This window comes from Phalaenopsis equestris, unplaced genomic scaffold, assembly GCF_001263595.1.
Source record: "Phalaenopsis equestris unplaced genomic scaffold, ASM126359v1 Scaffold000150, whole genome shotgun sequence".
Taxonomy (NCBI): domain Eukaryota; kingdom Viridiplantae; phylum Streptophyta; class Magnoliopsida; order Asparagales; family Orchidaceae; genus Phalaenopsis; species Phalaenopsis equestris.
In genome coordinates this window covers 488,518-510,068 of record NW_018164592.1, presented here as the reverse complement: position 1 = coordinate 510,068, position 21,551 = coordinate 488,518, and the positions used below count along the sequence as shown (strand labels likewise).

The following is a 21,551-nucleotide window of genomic DNA, read 5'->3' as shown; positions in this document are numbered from 1 at the left end:
AAAGAGTGTTGATGATCTTAAGCTAGCAGTCAAGTGGAAAGTAAGACTCATGGATGAAAGACATGTGTTGATCCAACTAACAGTGACTGAAGACTACATTATAATTTTCTTCAAGAAATATCTTAAGATCGAAGACAAATTAATGAAGTTACTCAAGTGGTCTCCTAATTTCGACCCAAATTATGAAACTCTCACTGTATCAGTATGGTTTAGTTTATCAGGTCTCAAGTTGAATTTTTTTCACAATCAGGTTCTCTACTCCATTGGGGCCATCCTTGGGGATCCTTTGAAACTAGTTCTGCCTACTTTCAACCTAACTAGACCCTCGGTGGCCAGAATTCTTATGGAAAGGGATGTTACTTTACCTGATGTTACTGAAGTTTGGCCGGACACAACCTGTAATGGTTATTGATAACAAATTATCATGTAACTCAAACCCCCATATTGTACCCACTGTAAGATGTTTGGTCATATCCTTGTTAAATGCCACAAGCTTCATACTAATTTGAAATCTAAGGTTCAAGTGAATAAGGAAGTGTTTAAGCCCACTGTTGTGGACATTTTAGTTCTACCTGAGGAGGATAATACCAGACAGAAGGTGTCTGTTGCCCCTGAGGACCCCCCATGACACTGCCGTTACTGTTACTGCGAGTGATGCGGTGCAAACTCCATAAAAACAATACTGCTGGACTATTACCTATAAATGATAGTGTTCAGACTGATTATCAGCAGAGCCTCGTAGCTCCACTTCTTCAAGAAGTATCCAGTGTAGAGGCAACTCATACTTCACATATTCTAGAACCTATTGTGGGTACTACTGTCGGTATTCCTTCTGCTTCAGCTCTACCCCATCAGCTTGATTCTTCGGAGGAGGAATGACAGGTTTACACTTCCAGGAGTAAGAAGAAGAATAGAGATCTACTAGAGTTCAGAAGTCTTATGGACGATACTTTGGTCACTACGGGTAATGGTCAGTACCTTATCAATCTGCTAGCTGGATCCTTACCGAGAACTCGAGCCAGAGGCAAGACTAGATTGGGATGACTCACACTTTTTCAGCGCCCGGGTGGTTTTTTGGGCTTTTTTGATTTCTATATGTACCAATCTTTTAAATTTTTTTGTGTGTTGTACCTTGTGGGTTGGGTGTTTAGGCCCACCCGTACTGAACTATCTGTACCTTTCTCTTTAATATATTAGTCATTTGTCTTTTTTTAAATATATATATATATATATATATAGGCTTCTAGAAGATATTTAGGAATCAATTTTTGTTAGGAGGGGATTATGCAATGGCAAGAGAAAGATAATACACGAGTTCGATGGAGTTTGGATGGGTTTAAATATCACTTAGTGTTTGTCGAAATAATGAGATACAAATGTTAAAAAGGTTTGCCGCCTATTTCTGGGCAAGCTACGAACACACCACTTGCAAAAGAAAAGGATACAACACTCCGTTAGGTAGAAACCATATATTACAATCTTCAAAACTCACAAACAAAGGAAAAATCTCTAAACAAGGGAAAAAATAAGATATAAATAGCCCCTGCTAGAAAAAACTCTAATTAGGATTAAAAAATAGAAAAAAAATAAAAATATAAAATCTTCAAATATCTTGCTGTAGAAAATTCGGGTAAGGAGTTCACTACAGGCTAATATGGATGGAATTCTGTCCCGGTTCCTACTTATGCTAGAAAATCATGTGAATCGTCACGATTCTATCCCATGATTTTGGGATCATGAGGATTCCCACATCTAGCTTGCCCCCAACAATTCCCCTTACGTTTGCGTGTCTCACATCAATCTTTCAGGTAGGAGGAGCTTCGTTTTCCTCCTAATAAGCTTCTATAATTGATTTTCTACCATAACAAAGTCATTGCACAATTCGGATTGGGGAAGCTCCTCAATAAAGTCTATGCTTTCATTTACCTAAGGTAATTCTGAATCATAAGTTTTTCAAATCTTGTTCTGATGGAATATGTAACCATTTATTCTTTGGTAACCTGAGCTAGAATTGCACATAGACGGGTATTCTCATGAATCAAATCTCGAGCCATTAAATATGTAATATGTTTCTCCAATTTCTCGTAATCGGATGGGTGCATCCAAGGAACAAGCTTGTTCGGAGAAACTAACTTTAGAATGAAGTCTGCGGCATGCTGGACAATTCTTAATGACGGCCACCCAAGAGGTAAACTGTCGGTCAAGTTATTCGGCGACTCTCTCATCAAGGGTTGTCTCTTTTATGATATTAGTTTCCTGGAGTCAACCTTTTATAATAAATGTTAATCCAATTGAAGTCTCTCTCATGAGCTCAACTTGAATTCATCTCTTTTTTATCAGCTTGAAGTTGAGACTCTTCTATGACGTCTTCTTGCTCTCCCGTGTCATTGCCAATTTTTTCAATTGTTTCCTGCTTAGTGAAAAAGATTGCCCCTGTGTTTGGGAAATCATATATCACATGGCTAAAATTGTGATACTTGAAGCATTTACTTGTGGGGATGAATTTGAGAATACTAGCGGTCTCCACTTTTTCTCCACTCTGTACGGGTTTCTCCTCTGGCTGGGTCGGCTTGAGTGCTTCTCGAGGTGTACTCTTGCTACTTGATCTCATGGTTGATCTCTGTTTGAATGATGGTGTAGACTTGATATGGTTGTGTTCTCTTTACCTTCAGGGCTAGGTTTTGAACATTCTGAAATATCCAATAAGGTTGCAACAATACTACATTCTCAATAAACGATCTCGATCCCCTCAGATATTTAGTTGTTGTGCTCTCCTTAGGCTTCACTAGCCCACATTTTAACATTAGTTGTTTGAACTCAGTTGTTTATTTTTTTAATCAGAGATCTTGTTGTTGCAAGTAATGAAGTTTAAAGAACATGTCATGTTTGCAATGAATTGATAGATACTTGCACTGCATATCTCATTTCATCTTGGATCAGGTAGTAATTTTATCATTCCTTTTCTACTATGAAAGATGCTTTAGGTTATCCCATCACAAGGAAGTGTTCATTTTGAGCTTGATGGCCATAACTTTGGTCCTCCCGTCACACACAATATTTTTATACTCAAAGACCCGTTTCAATATCTAGAGCTATTTAATAAACTCGTTCGGATTCATGTGGTTGTCAAAATATAACAAATCAATCTTCACTCCAAATCACAACTTATCCTTTATTATTCTATGCTAAATTGTCGAGGTAGTGGTTCATCGTCACTGAAAAATCCATGATAAAAGGGAATCACCTCATCCCCTCAAGCTGACGAGTCATCTTTGTGGCTACGTGTGGCATCACCGGATTGTCTCATCTCGCAGACGACAACTCATTGCATTTGGATGATTTTTTTCCTGTATATGCTCTATAATAAGCTCTCGAACACCTCTTTACGGATTTCTCCTATGCAACACTATGATCTTTTCTCTTGATCAGGTTTTCGATAGATGTAGGATTATAAATTAAGGTTGGTAAAGGGTTTAAGTTTTAAGAATAATTGTCAGGTTGAAATTTTTGTGGAGGCAGAAAAGTTGGATTTTCGAAGTGTTAGGCTTGGTGGTAAAAATTGCGAAAGGAACGATTTGTGGAAAATTTCTTTTGGTGGGGGTGTTAGGTTAGGTTATTTGGAATTTTGGTATGAGATAAGGAAGATAAAACTCTAAAGATACAAGGCTTGTCGAGCTTTGCTACCAGATGATATAGATCTTGGGCTCTTAGAAGATATTTAAGAAATGAGTTTTGTAGGGGAAGGGGTTGTTGAATGACGTGTAGAAGAGAGTACGCGAGTTTGATGTGATAAATATTGCTTGGTGATTGTCCAGGCTGAAACAACAAAAGTGTCAAAATGATGAGGTACGGAGGTTGAGGAGGTTCACCACCTGTTTCTGAACAAGCATCAAGCATACCACTTGTCAAAGAAAAATGATACATTAATCCATTAGGTTGAAACCATAATTTACAATTTCCAAAGCTCATAATGAAAGCAAAAGTCTTTAAACTAGAAAAAACTAGATATAAATAGCCCCTTGCTAGAAAGAAACCCTAATTTCCCTTCAAAAATAGAAAGAATAAAAATAGAAAGTTTTCAAATATCTTGCAGCAGAAACTCCGAGCGAGGAAACTGACCTGCTACAAGCAAATCGGGATGGGATTCTGCCCCGGTTCCCGCTTATATGGGAAAATCTTGTGGAATGACACAATTCGATCGCGCGATTCCTAGAAAACAAGGATTCACGTGTCTAGTTTAAAACCTATGAAATGTCATCACTTTAGCCACCCTAACAGTTGCCCCTATTTACTATTCATTGTTGCATTATACCGTTGTAGTAATTGTAAGAACATCAATGTACTTTTGATGCATACTTTGTTATTGAATATCATGAACCCATTAGCATTGTTTTTTATTATCAATTTTTACCATATGAATACATTACATTATTTTTTATTTTTTATTTATTTCCTTGACAAAAGAAAATTACATCCATAGTTGAGTTTCTTGGCTTAAAATCAAGTTGAATTTTTGATGTTGTTCTGTTTCCTTTGTCAAATATTCACGAATCCAAATTTTAATTCTCCTATGACTTGAAAAAACTTGAATATTTAAGTTCTTATTGTAGAATTTTCCTAAATGCTTATTCTTGAACCATTTAATATCTTCTAAGTATTTAGGCGTTGTTTGGTTGACTGCAAAAGGAGTACATTGCATTCCTTTTATAGGGGTTTTGAAAATGCAGACCGAAAGAATTAAATACAGTGTGAAATAGGAATGTATTTATAATTTATTTCTCAGTTCATTTTCTGTGTATTTAAAATTTACTGGATTTGAGCGAATTCCACATACATAGCTTTATATAGTGTTGCTAGCCGCATTGTCACCTTGGCCACTCCGGCCAACTCTTGTAGCTTGTCACCGCTAACACACTAACATCAATAATTTATGTAAAACATTACATACTTTGAAAAAGATTGTTTACGCCCTACTTTAAATCAATCAAGAAAATATAAAATCATAGTTTATTTTACACTGAACTGAGCAACTTCAAAGTATTTTATACAATACATTACTTCTAGATTGCATTTATTTTACATTGCATTTTTTTTTTCAGCAAACCAAACAACCCTTTAATTATTAATTAAAAAAATTGTTAATCAAGCTATTCTAGTATCTTCTACAACTTCATATATCTTAATAGGTTGCTTATTTGGATCCAAAGCTTTATCTTAATGAACCTTCTTCATTGCTAATTCAATTTCATTTATTTATGGATAAAGTTATAATATAATTAAGAGACAATTTACTTTATTTTGCGTAGAAATATTGTTATAAATCTATACTGCTTGCTTTATTTTTCTTTCCTCATAACCGCTTTACATAAACCTAATTACCTCAAAATATTTGCGATTGCCAATCTTCTCATATATAAGTTTTTTTAACATGTCAAGCATGCTATGAAAATAAATTAATTAGAAACTTACAATTTTATGTGAATGAAGGCTATTTTCTTTTTGATTTTTGGATAATTTTGTGAACAGCTTTTAATCCATGTTTGTTTTACTAGTATCATAAAATTGCATTTTAGATTTCTTCAGAACTATTTCTTATGCATAATGGCTCTTATAAATTTCTAAAATACAGTTAGGCTCATAGACATATCAAGTTAATGCACAATATAACATAGCATGATATTAATCTAAAATCACTACACTGTCACTGTGATAAGAGTATTTTCTGCTCTTCATTATATAAGTATAATTACCATTTTTTTTTTCACTTACTACAAATGAACTTGCCTCCTTTTAAGACTTGGGGAAAGCTAACCTGCAAAATTTCTTTTGATTCGAGCAAAAAAAGTTTATATTACAATGATTGCATCCTTGTTTAATATCATCTTGCTGAATCACATGTTTTGCTGAATAACATGTATTATAAATTAATAAAGATTTGAACAACCTTAGGAATTATAACTTGTTAATATAATCTCTCACCTACCTTTTGTCACAGATATATTCTACAGTTTGCCGTGTAGCTACTCTTCTTCAAACTAGATATACAGCACGTGGATTTTGGCTTGCTGGCTTAAGTCTATTTGAAGATGCAGAGAAGCTAGTTACCGAACCATCTGAAAAGGATAATTTACATAAATTTGTTGCTAGGGCTCGTGAGCATTTGAATGATATGGAGAATGAGGCTCCTAGTTTTGAGAGAAGACAATCAGGTGGCCTTACTTATGCAAATAAATTTAGTGAATAAAAAAACTTGTTTTTCAATTGCTTGACTCATGCAGTATTCTATCATTTTATCGTTAATGAATGCTACAGTCAAGTTTTTGAACTTTTTTTTACCTTTCCCATTAATTGCACATAGGATTTTTAGGATATTCACATTTAACTGATGGAAATTATATGCTCTTCTTGTAATTTTAATAGAGAGGCAATTTGCGTGAATTTTTAATAGAAGGGCAATTTTTGTATCATGGTAGATATTTGGTTCAGGTGATTTATGACATGTATGTTATGGACGAGCTCTTTGCTTTATACAATTTCTTTCAGCCAAAAGAAGATATAGTCTACATTTTCATTTGCTATTTATTTTTATCGAATAATACAAACAAAAGTGATAGAACCAGATGTGGTGTCGAGCAAAGTTTGAGCGAGCCAGTCTCAACTCAAAATTGAAAAGTTTGGTTTTCGCAAATTTGAGTCAAGTCGAAAATAATCGACTTCGACTTAAAATGATCAAATGAAGTCAATAATATATTTTAGTGAGGTCTTTTTTTTGAATTTCTAAATGTTATTATACTAGTAATATTTTTAAATTGTTTTATGGAACTGGATATTTTTCTTACAAAGTTATATCTAGTAGTAGTGTTCATGCATATTTTTTGTAAGCATAAACATATACATTTGTAATTTTACATTTATTGAGTTTATTTCGAGTTGAGCAATTCAATAACAATTTCAGGTCAACTAAAATTCCAGTGATTAACAAGCTACTTTTAATTTATAATGTAATTGACAGCATTAGAAATAATTCGTACATGCTTAGATTTTGGCGCACTTGTGCAAACCACATAAATTAATTTTAGCACTGAATTGTGCATGGGGTTGAAATTGATGAATGTACATACATTATTTATCGGATAAAGATAAATTTTATAGTTGGGATTAGCTTTGAGGTAAGATATAAATTCAGTAAATATCAGTATTGCATGCTTTTTGATCTGCATAATAGCTAGAGCAGGATTTACTTACCTTGTGATTGAGATGCCACCAGTTTTCCACGTTATTGGATTGGAGAGCTCCATCCATTTGTCTAATTATTTTTAGCTTCATCTCTTTACTTGATTTCATCCTTATTTATTTTCCTATGTTATTTTCCCCATCATACTTTAGCACTATGGGCTGCTTGCCACCATTGCTGTCTACCCGACCTTCTGATTTGTGATGGTTAATGTTGGGAGAAGAAAAGAGCAGGCAAAGTTGATTACATGAAATAGATGGAATGAGTTAGCTAAGAAGAGGAAGGCAGGAGAGAAACTTTATGCTTATTTATTTATTTCTTATGAAGATGGGTGAAAGAAAAGGAAGGAGATGGAAGCGCGCAATTAGATGACCTTGAGAATTAGAAGCAGGATGCGTTACCTTTTTTTGGTGATAGCTTAGTAGGAGTTGGCCTAACAATGAGGCTAGTGTAGGATGCATTGGGGTGGAGACAGGCACATGTATAGCGGAGCTAGCTAAAATTAATATCTTTATTGAAGTGATAACGATAATACAACTGGTTTCTGATGTAATCATATTTTTCGAGTTCTGTTGAACCTGAAAAATTAGAAGGCATATATGCCTTATGGCCAAAAGCATATGCACCATGTGCAATTTAATGCTTTCAGAAAATCTCGCTGCTGTTAATGAACGTAAATATTATGAATGCTTTTCATTTGCAAATGTGCATGATAACCAAAGTATTATTTATATTAAAAGTTTTAAGTTAGATCGCTATGGGTTGTCCTTTTCAAAATCAACGGTATCATTGCTGAGGGGATATATGCATGGATAAAACTCTTATTGTTTTGACAATTCTCACCCCCATCTATCTTGATTCTTTGATAAGATGATGGTTTAATTCTTCATGCTCACTTCTATTGCATGGTGAGATGTCAAGCAAGCATGATACAACTTCTTGATAGTGTGCGAGCCTTGGAGCTCTAGAGGAAAAACTTGGGAGAATAAGATTGTCTTTTTTGTGAAGGCTATGTACCTTTAATTTTAGCAAATGGCTTATCTGTCACAAGCATGGATTTTATGCGTAAGGTTGAATGGTTAGTCCACTGCTTTTAATTCTTACCTCGACAACCTCTATCTTGATTGGCCAAAAATATTTCCTTGGGATTTTGTACTTGGAATTAGATAGGTGTACTACTAATTCCCTATCACTAGTTCACTATGTGTGGTTTTTTATTATCCATACAAATTGAAAAGTGCTAATTTACTTAGATCTTCAAGTAGAGACAAGTAAAGTTGATGGCAATCAAATATGTTGCAGGAGAAGCTTAATGTACTGGAATAATGTTAGACAATGAAAAAAATATGGTGTTGAACATTCTGGTCTCTCAAAAGAGCAACATTTGACCCTTTTTATCCCTCTAAATGAAGGGGCTCATTTCTCTCTAGGAGTTTGATTAAACATTGATAAAGCACTACCCAAAGTTATCGACCTCTTGTGAGGACTTCATCTTCCTATTTCAAAAAGATTCTCATGGGTGTAAGCACTACCCAATTTTTAATCATCTCTATTGTGATTTTGAAGGAGGTTACTCTCAATTAAGGCCGGTAGTTATTGCATTATATTCTCTTTTAGTGCAGTGGAAGAGATCTACTTTTTTGCTCAAACGGTTTTTGTTTGGGAATTGATGTCACACCTGATCAAGATACTATTGTAACATTTTTTTCTTAGAGTGATGATTAACTTTGATTTTTGTAGAGATAAACGATTTAAATTGGTTGAAAAATCCTTATCATAATGGATTTTTTTGTCCGAGAAAACTTCACAAGTCAAAGGTGGAAGTTGATTGAGCAATCAATTTTAGATCAACATTAGAGTGGAGGGCTTTGTGTTCGGTTAGATGCACTGGGCAATATTTTTCTCTCTACATCTCTCTTAATGGCCTCGTGATTGTATCCCATCCGCAGAATATCTAGGATGTCACCCACTCTAAAGTGCTTTTATACGAGCATGTTTAATTTTGGGTTTTGATGAAATTTTGACCATTACACCAAAAAACATCTCGATATTTAAGAGTTCAACTTTAAACTTCTCAAGGAGTTTTGCAATCTTCCCACTTAAGTAATTGATGTTCTCATTAGTGCTCTGAACTCAGAATTATCCATCGGGTAAATAGGATTTTAGTTACTACCCCTCCATATATATAATATGTTTATCACATTGTAGTACTCTGTACCTTTTGGATTCAAGAGTTGTCTCCCATAATGTAGCAATTTGTTCCATATAATGCTTATTTCCCATCTTTATGATAATATAACACTCTAATATCATTTGTAACAGTCCAAAACTCTTATTCATTAAGATATTTTCCGTTTTGGACTATTGGCCTCACGATTTTGTCCCATTGGTGTAACTTGCCAGGGAGTCACCCATCTTGAGAGTGCTCCCAGATGAGCATTTTTAAAATTGGAGTTTTTGATGAAATTTCAACCGTTGAACTAAAATGTGGGTCTCGATGTTTAAGAGTTTAATTTTATTCTACTTAAGATGATTCATATTATGCAGTTCTATTTCTTGTTCATTTACCTCTTTTGAGCCACAATAGGATATGTGTGAAAGCTTCAAACAAGAGCATTCCTCCATCTTTTGAGCTCTTTCTTTTTCTTCTTATCCCTCAGTTTTAACTTAGGATTGAATTAGTTTGCATGTAATTATGTGCCTTAGCAAGGCATGACCGTGAAAGGGTTGAGGATAGGGGTCCTCATCCAAGTATGGCAGTAGTTTATGTTGTTTAGCCTTAAGATGAATTTATTCTATAGATTTACCATATAGTGGCGGAGTTATAATGGTTGATCATGTGGGTTCCTAATGGGTTTAGATAGCAGATTAGGCTCTGGGTGTTTAGGAATCTTATTAAATTAACTTAGATTTAATGAGATTTAATTAATTTACCTTAATCATTTTGGCTTGACTAAAATTTCTTATTTAAATATTGATTTGACTAAATTGACCTAATCTTTCCTTGGCTAGGTGCTATGGATGTCTAGGTGGCGATTTATACTTGATGATTCCCGAGGTTCATGATAGGTTTGCTTAAATTGCATCTAATTCTAGGTTGACCTTAAATTAGTTAATAAATTCATAAGTTCGACTAGTTTAACTTAGAGTGGATTATGAATTAATAAGTTTAAACTAGGGTAACCTAGGAGGCTAGACTATGGTCTTGGGTTAGGTGGGTCTTCTAGGATTGACTAAACCTAACATCAACCAATCAAGAAGAAGAAGAAGGAAAACGGGGTTGTCGAAGGCAGCGAAGAAGTTCTGAACCGAAGAAGAAGAAGAAGAAGAAGAAGGAAAACGGGGTTGTCGAAGGCAGCGAAGAAGTTCTGAACCGAAGAAGAAGAAGAAGAAGAAGAAGGAAAACGGGGTTGTCGAAGGCAGCGAAGAAGTTCTGAACCGAAGAAGAAGAAGAAGAAGAAGAAGGAAAACGGGGTTGTCGAAGGCAGCGAAGAAGTTCTGAACCGAAGAAGAAGAAGAAGAAGAAGAAGGAAAACGGGGTTGTCGAAGGCAGCGAAGAAGTTCTGAACCGAAGAAGAAGAAGAAGAAGAAGAAGGAAAACGGGGTTGTCGAAGGCAGCGAAGAAGTTCTGAACCGAAGAAGAAGAAGAAGAAGAAGAAGGAAAACGGGGTTGTCGAAGGCAGCGAAGAAGTTCTGAACCGAAGAAGAAGAAGAAGAAGAAGAAGGAAAACGGGGTTGTCGAAGGCAGCGAAGAAGTTCTGAACCGAAGAAGAAGAAGAAGAAGAAGAAGGAAAACGGGGTTGTCGAAGGCAGCGAAGAAGTTCTGAACCGAAGAAGAAGAAGAAGAAGAAGAAGGAAAACGGGGTTGTCGAAGGCAGCGAAGAAGTTCTGAACCGAAGAAGAAGAAGAAGAAGAAGAAGGAAAACGGGGTTGTCGAAGGCAGCGAAGAAGTTCTGAACCGAAGAAGAAGAAGAAGAAGAAGAAGGAAAACGGGGTTGTCGAAGGCAGCGAAGAAGTTCTGAACCGAAGAAGAAGAAGAAGAAGAAGAAGGAAAACGGGGTTGTCGAAGGCAGCGAAGAAGTTCTGAACCGAAGAAGAAGAAGAAGAAGAAGAAGGAAAACGGGGTTGTCGAAGGCAGCGAAGAAGTTCTGAACCGAAGAAGAAGAAGAAGAAGAAGAAGGAAAACGGGGTTGTCGAAGGCAGCGAAGAAGTTCTGAACCGAAGAAGAAGAAGAAGAAGAAGAAGGAAAACGGGGTTGTCGAAGGCAGCGAAGAAGTTCTGAACCGAAGAAGAAGAAGAAGAAGAAGAAGGAAAACGGGGTTGTCGAAGGCAGCGAAGAAGTTCTGAACCGAAGAAGAAGAAGAAGAAGAAGAAGGAAAACGGGGTTGTCGAAGGCAGCGAAGAAGTTCTGAACCGAAGAAGAAGAAGAAGAAGAAGAAGGAAAACGGGGTTGTCGAAGGCAGCGAAGAAGTTCTGAACCGAAGAAGAAGAAGAAGAAGAAGAAGGAAAACGGGGTTGTCGAAGGCAGCGAAGAAGTTCTGAACCGAAGAAGAAGAAGAAGAAGAAGAAGGAAAACGGGGTTGTCGAAGGCAGCGAAGAAGTTCTGAACCGAAGAAGAAGAAGAAGAAGAAGAAGGAAAACGGGGTTGTCGAAGGCAGCGAAGAAGTTCTGAACCGAAGAAGAAGAAGAAGAAGAAGAAGGAAAACGGGGTTGTCGAAGGCAGCGAAGAAGTTCTGAACCGAAGAAGAAGAAGAAGAAGAAGAAGGAAAACGGGGTTGTCGAAGGCAGCGAAGAAGTTCTGAACCGAAGAAGAAGAAGAAGAAGAAGAAGGAAAACGGGGTTGTCGAAGGCAGCGAAGAAGTTCTGAACCGAAGAAGAAGAAGAAGAAGAAGAAGGAAAACGGGGTTGTCGAAGGCAGCGAAGAAGTTCTGAACCGAAGAAGAAGAAGAAGAAGAAGAAGGAAAACGGGGTTGTCGAAGGCAGCGAAGAAGTTCTGAACCGAAGAAGAAGAAGAAGAAGAAGAAGGAAAACGGGGTTGTCGAAGGCAGCGAAGAAGTTCTGAACCGAAGAAGAAGAAGAAGAAGAAGAAGGAAAACGGGGTTGTCGAAGGCAGCGAAGAAGTTCTGAACCGAAGAAGAAGAAGAAGAAGAAGAAGGAAAACGGGGTTGTCGAAGGCAGCGAAGAAGTTCTGAACCGAAGAAGAAGAAGAAGAAGAAGAAGGAAAACGGGGTTGTCGAAGGCAGCGAAGAAGTTCTGAACCGAAGAAGAAGAAGAAGAAGAAGAAGGAAAACGGGGTTGTCGAAGGCAGCGAAGAAGTTCTGAACCGAAGAAGAAGAAGAAGAAGAAGAAGGAAAACGGGGTTGTCGAAGGCAGCGAAGAAGTTCTGAACCGAAGAAGAAGAAGAAGAAGAAGAAGGAAAACGGGGTTGTCGAAGGCAGCGAAGAAGTTCTGAACCGAAGAAGAAGAAGAAGAAGAAGAAGAAGGAAAACGAGGTTGTCGAAGGCAGCGAATAGCGAAGAAGTTCTGAACCACGAAGAAGTTCTGAACCGAAGAAGAAGAAGAAGAAGAAGAAGGAAAACGGGGTTGTCGAAGGCAGCGAAGAAGTTCTGAAGGAGGAAAACGGGGTTGAAGGAAGATTTTTGGCGCGCAGGAGGAGGGCGGTGCGCGGCTAGGGCAAGAAACGTTTCGTGGAAATGGTATGCGGGAGGGGCAATGCGATAATATTCGCCAGCGAAAAAGCGCGCAGCTAGCTATTGCCGGCGGCCCAACTTTCGCTCGGATTCCTCGAAGCCAGGCAGCCACCGTCGCGCCAAACAAAAAAAGAAAATAGAAAATAGCGGTCCGTGGCCGCGACGCTGCAAAAAAGTCGCGCCAAACGTAGCCCTAGTCTTAGTCAGCTTAGAGTTTGATTTGGTCATAGTTTAATGTGCTTAGGATGAATTAGATGGATACGAAGTGGGCTCCCTTAGTGTTTAGGTATATGTGCATGAGGCTTATCATCCCTGATGAGTTTTGACTTACTTTGGCCTTGAGTCAACATAATGCTTAGGGAAATGGTTGGTTTGACCAAGGAATTTGGATTGACCTAATGTGATTAGGACCCATTGAGTCAAAGGTTGAACCATGCAAAGTCCAAGGGTTCCAAACCTATGTGAAGTACCTCTAGGCTAGCTTAGGAGTGTTCACTAGGGGTTAGTTAGGGTGGTCGAAGTTTAGGATAGGTTGATGGTTGACCTTTGGTCTGGCTAAACTAGCCCAGGTTTCAATAGTGCTAGCTATGGGTTGTTATGGTTGGGTGCAGGGTCCAAGTGCATGCGCCCGAGTGTCAGAAGTGGATTTTTCAAACCATGGGTCCAATCAAGGAAAGGGTATTGAGTGAGACCTAGTAGAATTTTCAAAGGGTCTTAGGTAAACTAACTAGAGTGCATGTACTAATTAGGCTAGTTACTTGGACAGAGATGGTCTTGGGTCATCAAAGATAGATTTGGATGCCTCAAGCTAATACGCCCAATATATGGAGATAGATATAACTAAGTAGATCAATAAGTGAATACCCAATGCTCAAAGCAAATTGAGCCAAGTGAAACTAGCAAAAAATTCTAGTGTATGTATTAGGAATTGAGTGAACTAGCTACTCAAGCTAGACTCAAGGTTGAGTTAATGCTAAATCATCGATAAAGTTATTACAAACCTCAAGAGGTATCAACTGAGGGATTGCATGGCATAAATATCATGTACGTAAGTGTGAAAAATATTTCCTATATAGATCTAGAGAAAACAATAGGATATAGAGAATCCGTGTGTCAAAAGCGCACTAAAAAAATGTTCTAATTGCATTGTCAATTTCAGAGTCATGAAGGAGTTTTAGTCCATTTTCAGCCTCTTTTTATATAGTTGGTGGCCATAAAGTATTTTTATAGATTTCAAGTGCATTTTAACTTATACAGCTTTACATTCTTAAAAAATTTTGGTATATTTTTGCCCATAACACTAATTTAGGTGGTGAAAAAAAGTCACACTAATCAATGCATGATACATCGAAAATGACATGGTTGTTGGTGCGTATCATAGAGATACTTTTTAGATATTCGTACTCACTACATTAATAATTTCATTTTATAGCTGCATTTTGGGGGGAATGAAAGACCTTTTCTCTAATAAGAGTTGGTCTTATTCATGTCATAGAGATTTAGCTCCATTCGCTACAGATTGGTAACTGTGCTTTGAACAAAATCAAGTTTCAACTCTATTGGGCCATTGAACACGACATAGCTTGGTTTTGGTACTAACTTCCGCATAAATAACTATGGTTTGGTAGCCATGATTGGTTTTAGGCTCCTTTGTACTTATATTCACTGTTCATGCACTTCCAATGAACATTAAAATAAATGCGAGAGGAAGTGGAGAGGATGAGATGAGGGTAAAGCTTAGAGCCTAAAGACTCCTTGTGATGTTATTCTAGCAAGGATTTCCTTGTAATTTTTCAGCACTACAATGTTTTGGCAATGTTTCTTTGGTCCGAAGGACAGAATTATGGATGAAGGTGGAGATTGTATAGCATATTTAAAGGAGTTGACAGGCTCCCATGCATTGGATATATAGGACTAATGTCCCTTCTCACATTCAATAATTGATTTGATCAGCTGGAGCTCTTTTAACGGGTCAAATGTGCTCTTGGTTGAGCTAGGATTGGATCAAAATATAAAAAAAAATTGGTCTATCCGCATGTTAATGACAACCTATAAATTTGTTCACGGGTTGCTCGTGAACTTACTTGGGTTTAGCACCTTAATGGTCACTTTGTTGAAATTTATTAATTGGTCAAATGACAAACCCACTAACCTATATTAGTGGCTATTTGCTAACTTTATGTCTCCAGATTGCTGTGTAGCTTGTGTATCGCGTGTTTTCAGAAATTTTGATGGTCATTTAGTTGACCAGGATTTAAGAATAAAACTTTAGTTTGATCGATGTTTGATTGATTAGGCTTGAATGGATTGATGCACTACCAGGTATGATTTAGGTTGATAGGTGTTTGATCTAATTGACTTATTGGTCCTCTTGTTTGATGGTTGTAGGGCACGATGCATTGTGATGTTTTTTTTTTTTTTTGCTATTTCCTCCCTGGCAGATTTTGAGGTGGACCCAGCTTAGTATGGTAAATTGACCTATAGTTGATTCTTCTCCATCGTTGCTACTTGGAAACCTTTTAAAGACCTACAAACTACTACCACCTATTGAGGGATGCCTAATCTTTTTCATTCCAACATTTTCATGGGAACCTTCATTTTATCTATTATAATATATGAGGACCTCAGTGGATTGTATTGCAGCCAATTGAATGAGTTAGAGCCCCATAAATTTACTTGGTTCATTATAAAGTTCATTAACGAGGCAGTCCCATCCTACTTAAACTCTGGAATTCGTGGTTCAAAATTTTTTTTTCCTTTTAGATTCATCTGACAACTAAAAAAAAAAAAACTGATGGTTCAAGAAAACTTTTTTCTGAAGTCTTCCACCATTTGAACTGATTCAATCTGATCCGTTTTTCAACCAGTGTAGGTTAGATATGCTACCGTTTAATCCTATATGAAATTAGGTGTTTGTTTTAAAAGAATGAAACTATATCTTTTATGTTACTTGATCGATTGAACCGACCCCTATATGCGACTCTCATTTTGAATACGTTTCTATTTCTAATTACTTACTTCATATCTTTCTTTCATGTATTATGGGAGGAATTCAATCTCTTCAGTTTCAATACACTTCCTAAATCACTAAGGTAGACAGTCAAATAAAGCTGTGAAGAAGAGTTGGATGCTTGGTTTTACAATGGTGAATTTCCTCCCTCTCTTGGCAGGAGGAGCTATGGATTGCCGATTACCATATCATGGAGCATGGACATCAGGCTATGTCCAGGTGTAACACAGAGAAAGTTATTTGATGGGAGAAAATTTGACAATTAATTGTCAAGTATCTCACTCCATATGCTTCCTAGATTCTTGGTTGCAGCAAGATTAATGTTTTTAAGTGAAAAAGGGATGCATTGGCAGATGTGATTAGATTTAAGAAAATGGATCTTAGAGTTCAAGGGGGGTGATCGATTACATGCTCTTTTGCTCATGTCCAATTCTACTTTTTTTTTTAAGTTTTATTAATTGATTGTACTAAATTGCTAGGATACGTGATAAACTTTTTATGCTAAAATGGTAATCATGAACAAATATGATTAGAAAAAAAAGAAAAAAAAGAAACAAAAAAAGAAATCAAGATTAAGCACAGTGTAGAAAGCCTATGGTTTACTTGTTTGGCTTGAACAAGGCTTATTACTATTACAAGGGAGGAAAGTGGATTCAATTTCATAAACACAGAAGCAGCAACTATGGTGTATAATAAAGGAAACCAATCAACTCTCCTCAAATCCTAAGTATACTCATACATCAAAGAAACAACCTAACGAAACTCACATTCAAGATTACCTCTCATTAAGAAATCAAAATCCAAGATGATGCTGGGCATAACCCTTTGCTAAGTTTCTTGGTCAATTATAAAATCCTACATTTGCAACTAAGAGAGAATTCAAATTAAGAAACAATTTTCTGACATGCTCATTGCAAGTACGTAGCTTAGAAGGCATGCTTTGGTCATTAAATTGTTTGTGAAACTCTAGCGGATAGGATATATATGAATGTTGTTAGGCTTAGTGTTCAAACCCTAGTGTGAGATTTTTTTTATAGTGATCCTAGGGAAGGGATAATGCTTACAACCCTCACAAATTTCAAGAGATTACCTATTACAGAAAACGAATTATAAAAACATTTAAATCTTTAATGGTTTTAGGTGTGGATCTTGAGGATTTATTAGCATAATATGTGAAATTCGCGCAATCATCTTCATGAGCTTGTGATGAGTGTGGTTCCCTAGTTACAGTTCCAATCCTGAAGTGTAAATTTTATGCGGAGGCCTTAATTTGGAGCAAATACAATGAACCACAAAACAATCGCTATGAGATTATGAAATATAAATGGAACACTTAAAATTTTTGTGTATGGATGGAATGAAGCCTATGTCCACGAGAGAGAGGAGGAGGTCTGATCTACTCAACACAAAAGCACAAATGCAATTACAATAATTGACACTCATCAACGCTTTACCAAATCCCAACTAAAACTCACTCACCCTAGAACTCACTCACCCTAGAACTCACTCACCCTAGAACTCACTCACCCTAGAACTCACTCACCCTAGAACTCACTCACCCTAGAACTCACTCATCAAATAAGGAGCTCAAAGAAACTTCTACGTACATGATTACATCTCAACAAGATCAGGACGCCAGAACCCTTGTTGCTGTTGCTCGATAATATTGAAATCCTACATCTGTTGTCGAGAAAGAATTTAAACAAAGACATTTTTCTACTAGCATTTACATCAACAAATCCTAGCCGAGAGGCTTTGTCTTCCTCTCACAATTTCTCATGATACTATAACCAAAGATAACCAAAGTGCATTAGTTTAATTTCAAAAGCTGAAGTCAAGATCTCTTTTTGGAGCCATCTAGGCAAAGGAATAATAAATACAACCCTAGCAATATTTATAAATTCCAAGTTATTTTACTTGGCATGAAAAATAATTCATGAAAGCATACCTCCACGTGCAGGAATAAACATAGATTTTGCGAGTAGAGCTCCTTGAGGAATTCCTGAAGTTGTACAGATCAACATGAGCCGAGGTGACTGTTATTCTCTAGGCACAGCTCCATTCTCCGCATATTGTTTTGTATGAATTAAGAAAGTGATCTTATCCATCCGATCAATCTCAATGTGATCCTAATTTCAAATTATGGATTATCTGAGTTTGACAATTTAGATCACATGCAATGTTTTTTGGATTCGATGCAATATTTTGCCCAAACACAATAATATTTAGTCAAAATACTTAGCAGAAACTAACCAAAATAAATTTGAACGCAAGAGTCAAATTCTTCCTGTAATAATGTTCTTTTAAAAAAGGGAACCATAGAAAACTGTCTTTTCAATGATGGGAACAAAGTGCGTAGAAAGCTGCCGCTTGCCACTTGCCACTTGCCACTTGGTTTAGCAGTATTGCCTTTGGCTTTCAAAGCGAAGATTAAAGGTTGTAATCCTTGTAAAAGGAGTATCAGCTTAGTGAAATTATGTAAATGGCAAAATGTTTGGAAGGATGGCTTAGTAATGAGGTTTTGGTGAGCTAATGAAGCTTCTTATGACTGTTTATAACTAGGAGTGGGACTTGCGGGGCTATCTCTATCACCAACTACTCCTAACCCTGGCATAAGGAGGGAGAAAGTAAATAAAAGATGCTACATTGGCGAAAGTTGTAAAATAGAATTCTGACATTTCACACCTCATTTTGCTTAAAAAGCACTTTTGGTGCAAAGAATTCTGATATTTCACCTCATATGTGAATTATGCATGTTATAAAAGAACTCGACTACTATAAATGCTAAACATTATTGACAATAAATTGATGAACGCTAATCAGTAAATAAATAGTGTAATTACGGTGAATCCTTATTTTTAAGTACAAAATTAAATTTTCATTGTTGGATTGGGCAGAATTTATTTATTCATATTCGTGTGCTATTATTTCCTTCAGATTCTAGGTACCTTTTTGAAGGTCACTTGACTGTCGAGCCTGAACCAGCACCACCAGCATGGCTTGTGGCCCAAAATCTACTTACAACTCTTGCTGTAGCACAAGATTGGACTGCCACTGCTGAATCTTCACAGGTTCAGGAAGAGAACAACAATACAACTGAAAGTAGTACAGTGGCTGGGCTTCCTGCGACTGTCAGAGAGTTAATGAGTAATTTGCAAGAGATAAATGGCTTTCTTGATCTTGAAAATGTTATTGAAGCTTCATTGCAGGTTAGATCATGTGCTGTTTAATTGTTCTCTCTTATTTTTATTACCAAACTACCTTTATGAAGATGAGTGGCTTTCAATTTGGGATCATTATATTTGAAACATTTATCGCATGTATTTGTTTAGCATACTTTTGAAACTACCGAAGTACTTCGCTCAATAAGCTTCCAAAGCCAATCAGAGCTCAAACTTGGGGTTATCCACTTTTTTCTTCATATCAAGCACATTTCTTCTGGAAGATTTTCGATAAAGATATTTTGTGACGTATAGCACTTTTGTTTATGTTTTAGCTGGTTTTCTAAATTTTTGGGTTTCATATATCACCATTAGACTTATCCTAAGTCCAAACTATTTTGAACTGGTTCATGGATCTTCATTTTCTATTTGGCCTTGTAGAATGCTACATGATATCCTAAACAAACTACTTATTTTGTGTTTCAAGTTTTTTTATTTTTTACTTCTTAACGTTTAATATTTTTTTTCTAATTGGCTGTGTTTGGACATACAAAAGTGAGCATGGCTTTTACAATGGACCTGTATTACTTATCTAGGCGGAAATTAAGTACACATTGCATCACACAAAGTAGTATTGCTTATCATCGTAATGCATGGACAAGAATCTGGGATTTTTGAGGCACCTTTTCACCACTCATGAGTAACATATATTAGGTTGACTAATTATCATCTTATTAGAAAAACTATCTTCATAAAAAAAACTTATAAAATGTAGATGCGGTGAGTTTTGTTTGTCTCGTCTCACTAGGCACAATTATTATTAGTATTATTGTTAAATTTTTCTTCTACCATCAAGTTCTAGTGAGTGTACTTATTTTAGCCTATGCAAGTGTTTAATCATAAAAACCTTTTCTGTTTTCTATTTTTATTTAAATTAATTCTATTTATCCCATTGATGCATTTTTCATGCCGTTTATACTTTCTTTAATGTTTTATTAAATTATCTAAGTTAATTATCTACAATAGGTGCTATTTGGTCAAGCTTCATTCATTTAGGATTGTTTTATGCACATTCTCTGCCTTCTCATTTGTTGCCACATGGAAATGACTAATCAATCAACTGCTGTACTTTCTGACCAATGCACCTGCTGTTATACACTTTCTATTTTGTTTTGGTAAACCAACAAAATTTTGATTGTTATGATTAGGTATGTTGGATCAGTAGGGCTATAGATTATGAACACGAGCAATTTCATAGGCCCACCACATTTATTTCGCATAAATGCACAATAGACAATGATCTTTAGTTCCTGCACTCCTTGAAAATATGACTTAGTCTCATTTCATAGCAAATTTCACATAATCCATTACCATTTTAGCTCTATTAGGTTAGAAATTTAACTCCTTTTCTAATTCTAATCTATGTTTATGCTCTTTTTTTTAGCAGATGTTTCTATTGTATAACCTATGCCTGAGAATGCATAGAGAATTCGAACTAATGAAACCGATCTCAAATAGTTGGTATGAGGGTGATAATGATTAATAAAGCCTATGCTCAAGGTGTTTATTGATCTGATTTCTACCAACGTCTATCTTGATTTTTACTAATCAAGCTGTTTGGATTGCCACCAAACATATACAACATTTCAAAATTCTCTAATAGATTCATTATAATTATTAATATTAAAGTATGCATAATTTATATTATTAAATTGAACTGGAAAGCTTATAAGAAATTTCATAGAAAATTTACACATACTAGAACTAATGTTTATTTTACATTAGATATATATATAGAAAATTATAGTCAATCCAATTAATGCCTCTTGCTTTTTTACTCACACTTACTCTCTTCCTCCACTCTCTCACCTTCTCACTCTATCATTCTCCCTCTTGCTTCCTCTTCCCTCACTTTATTCCCTCTATTTTTCTCTTGCTCTCTATCTCACCCTCTCCCTCCTCTCTCTCCAGCTATCTCTATCTTAATAATCTCTCACACACACTTTCTACCTTCTCCCAACTTCTCTCTATGATTCTCTCCCTCTCTCCTCTTTATTGCTTACTCTCTATCTCTCTAGCTCGCTCTTTGCCCCTCTCTCTCTAGCTCCCACTCTACCTCTTACTATCTTATTTCCCCCTCCATAGTTATCTTACTCCCTCTTACTATCTTATTTCCCCCTCCATAGTTATCTTACTCCCTCTTACTATCTTATTTCCCCCTCCATAGTTATCTTACTCCCTCTTACTATCTTATTTCCCCCTCCATATTTCTCTTACTTTCTTCCTCCCTCTTTCTCTCTTTCTCACTATCTACTCCCTCTATCTTATTTTCTCTTTTACTCTCTTTTCTATGGTTCTCTATCTTCTACCTCACGCCTCTCACTCTTTCTCTCCCTCTATCCCACACTCCCTCTCTCGACCACTCTCTCTTACTTCCATGCCTTCCTCATTCTCTC

At 36.3% G+C, this 21,551-nt stretch overlaps 1 protein-coding gene across 1 annotated transcript in view; it reads left to right on the top strand.

Annotated features, from left to right (window-relative positions):
- LOC110021853 (E3 ubiquitin-protein ligase AIP2-like) overlaps positions 1-21,551 on the top strand; it is a 30,299-nt gene that overhangs the window by 2,582 nt on the left and 6,166 nt on the right. The window contains exons 2-3 of the mRNA XM_020720534.1: positions 5,996-6,209; positions 18,872-19,143. Coding sequence (XP_020576193.1) covers positions 5,996-6,209; positions 18,872-19,143 — 486 coding nt within the window. The remainder of the gene's footprint in view (positions 1-5,995; positions 6,210-18,871; positions 19,144-21,551) is intronic.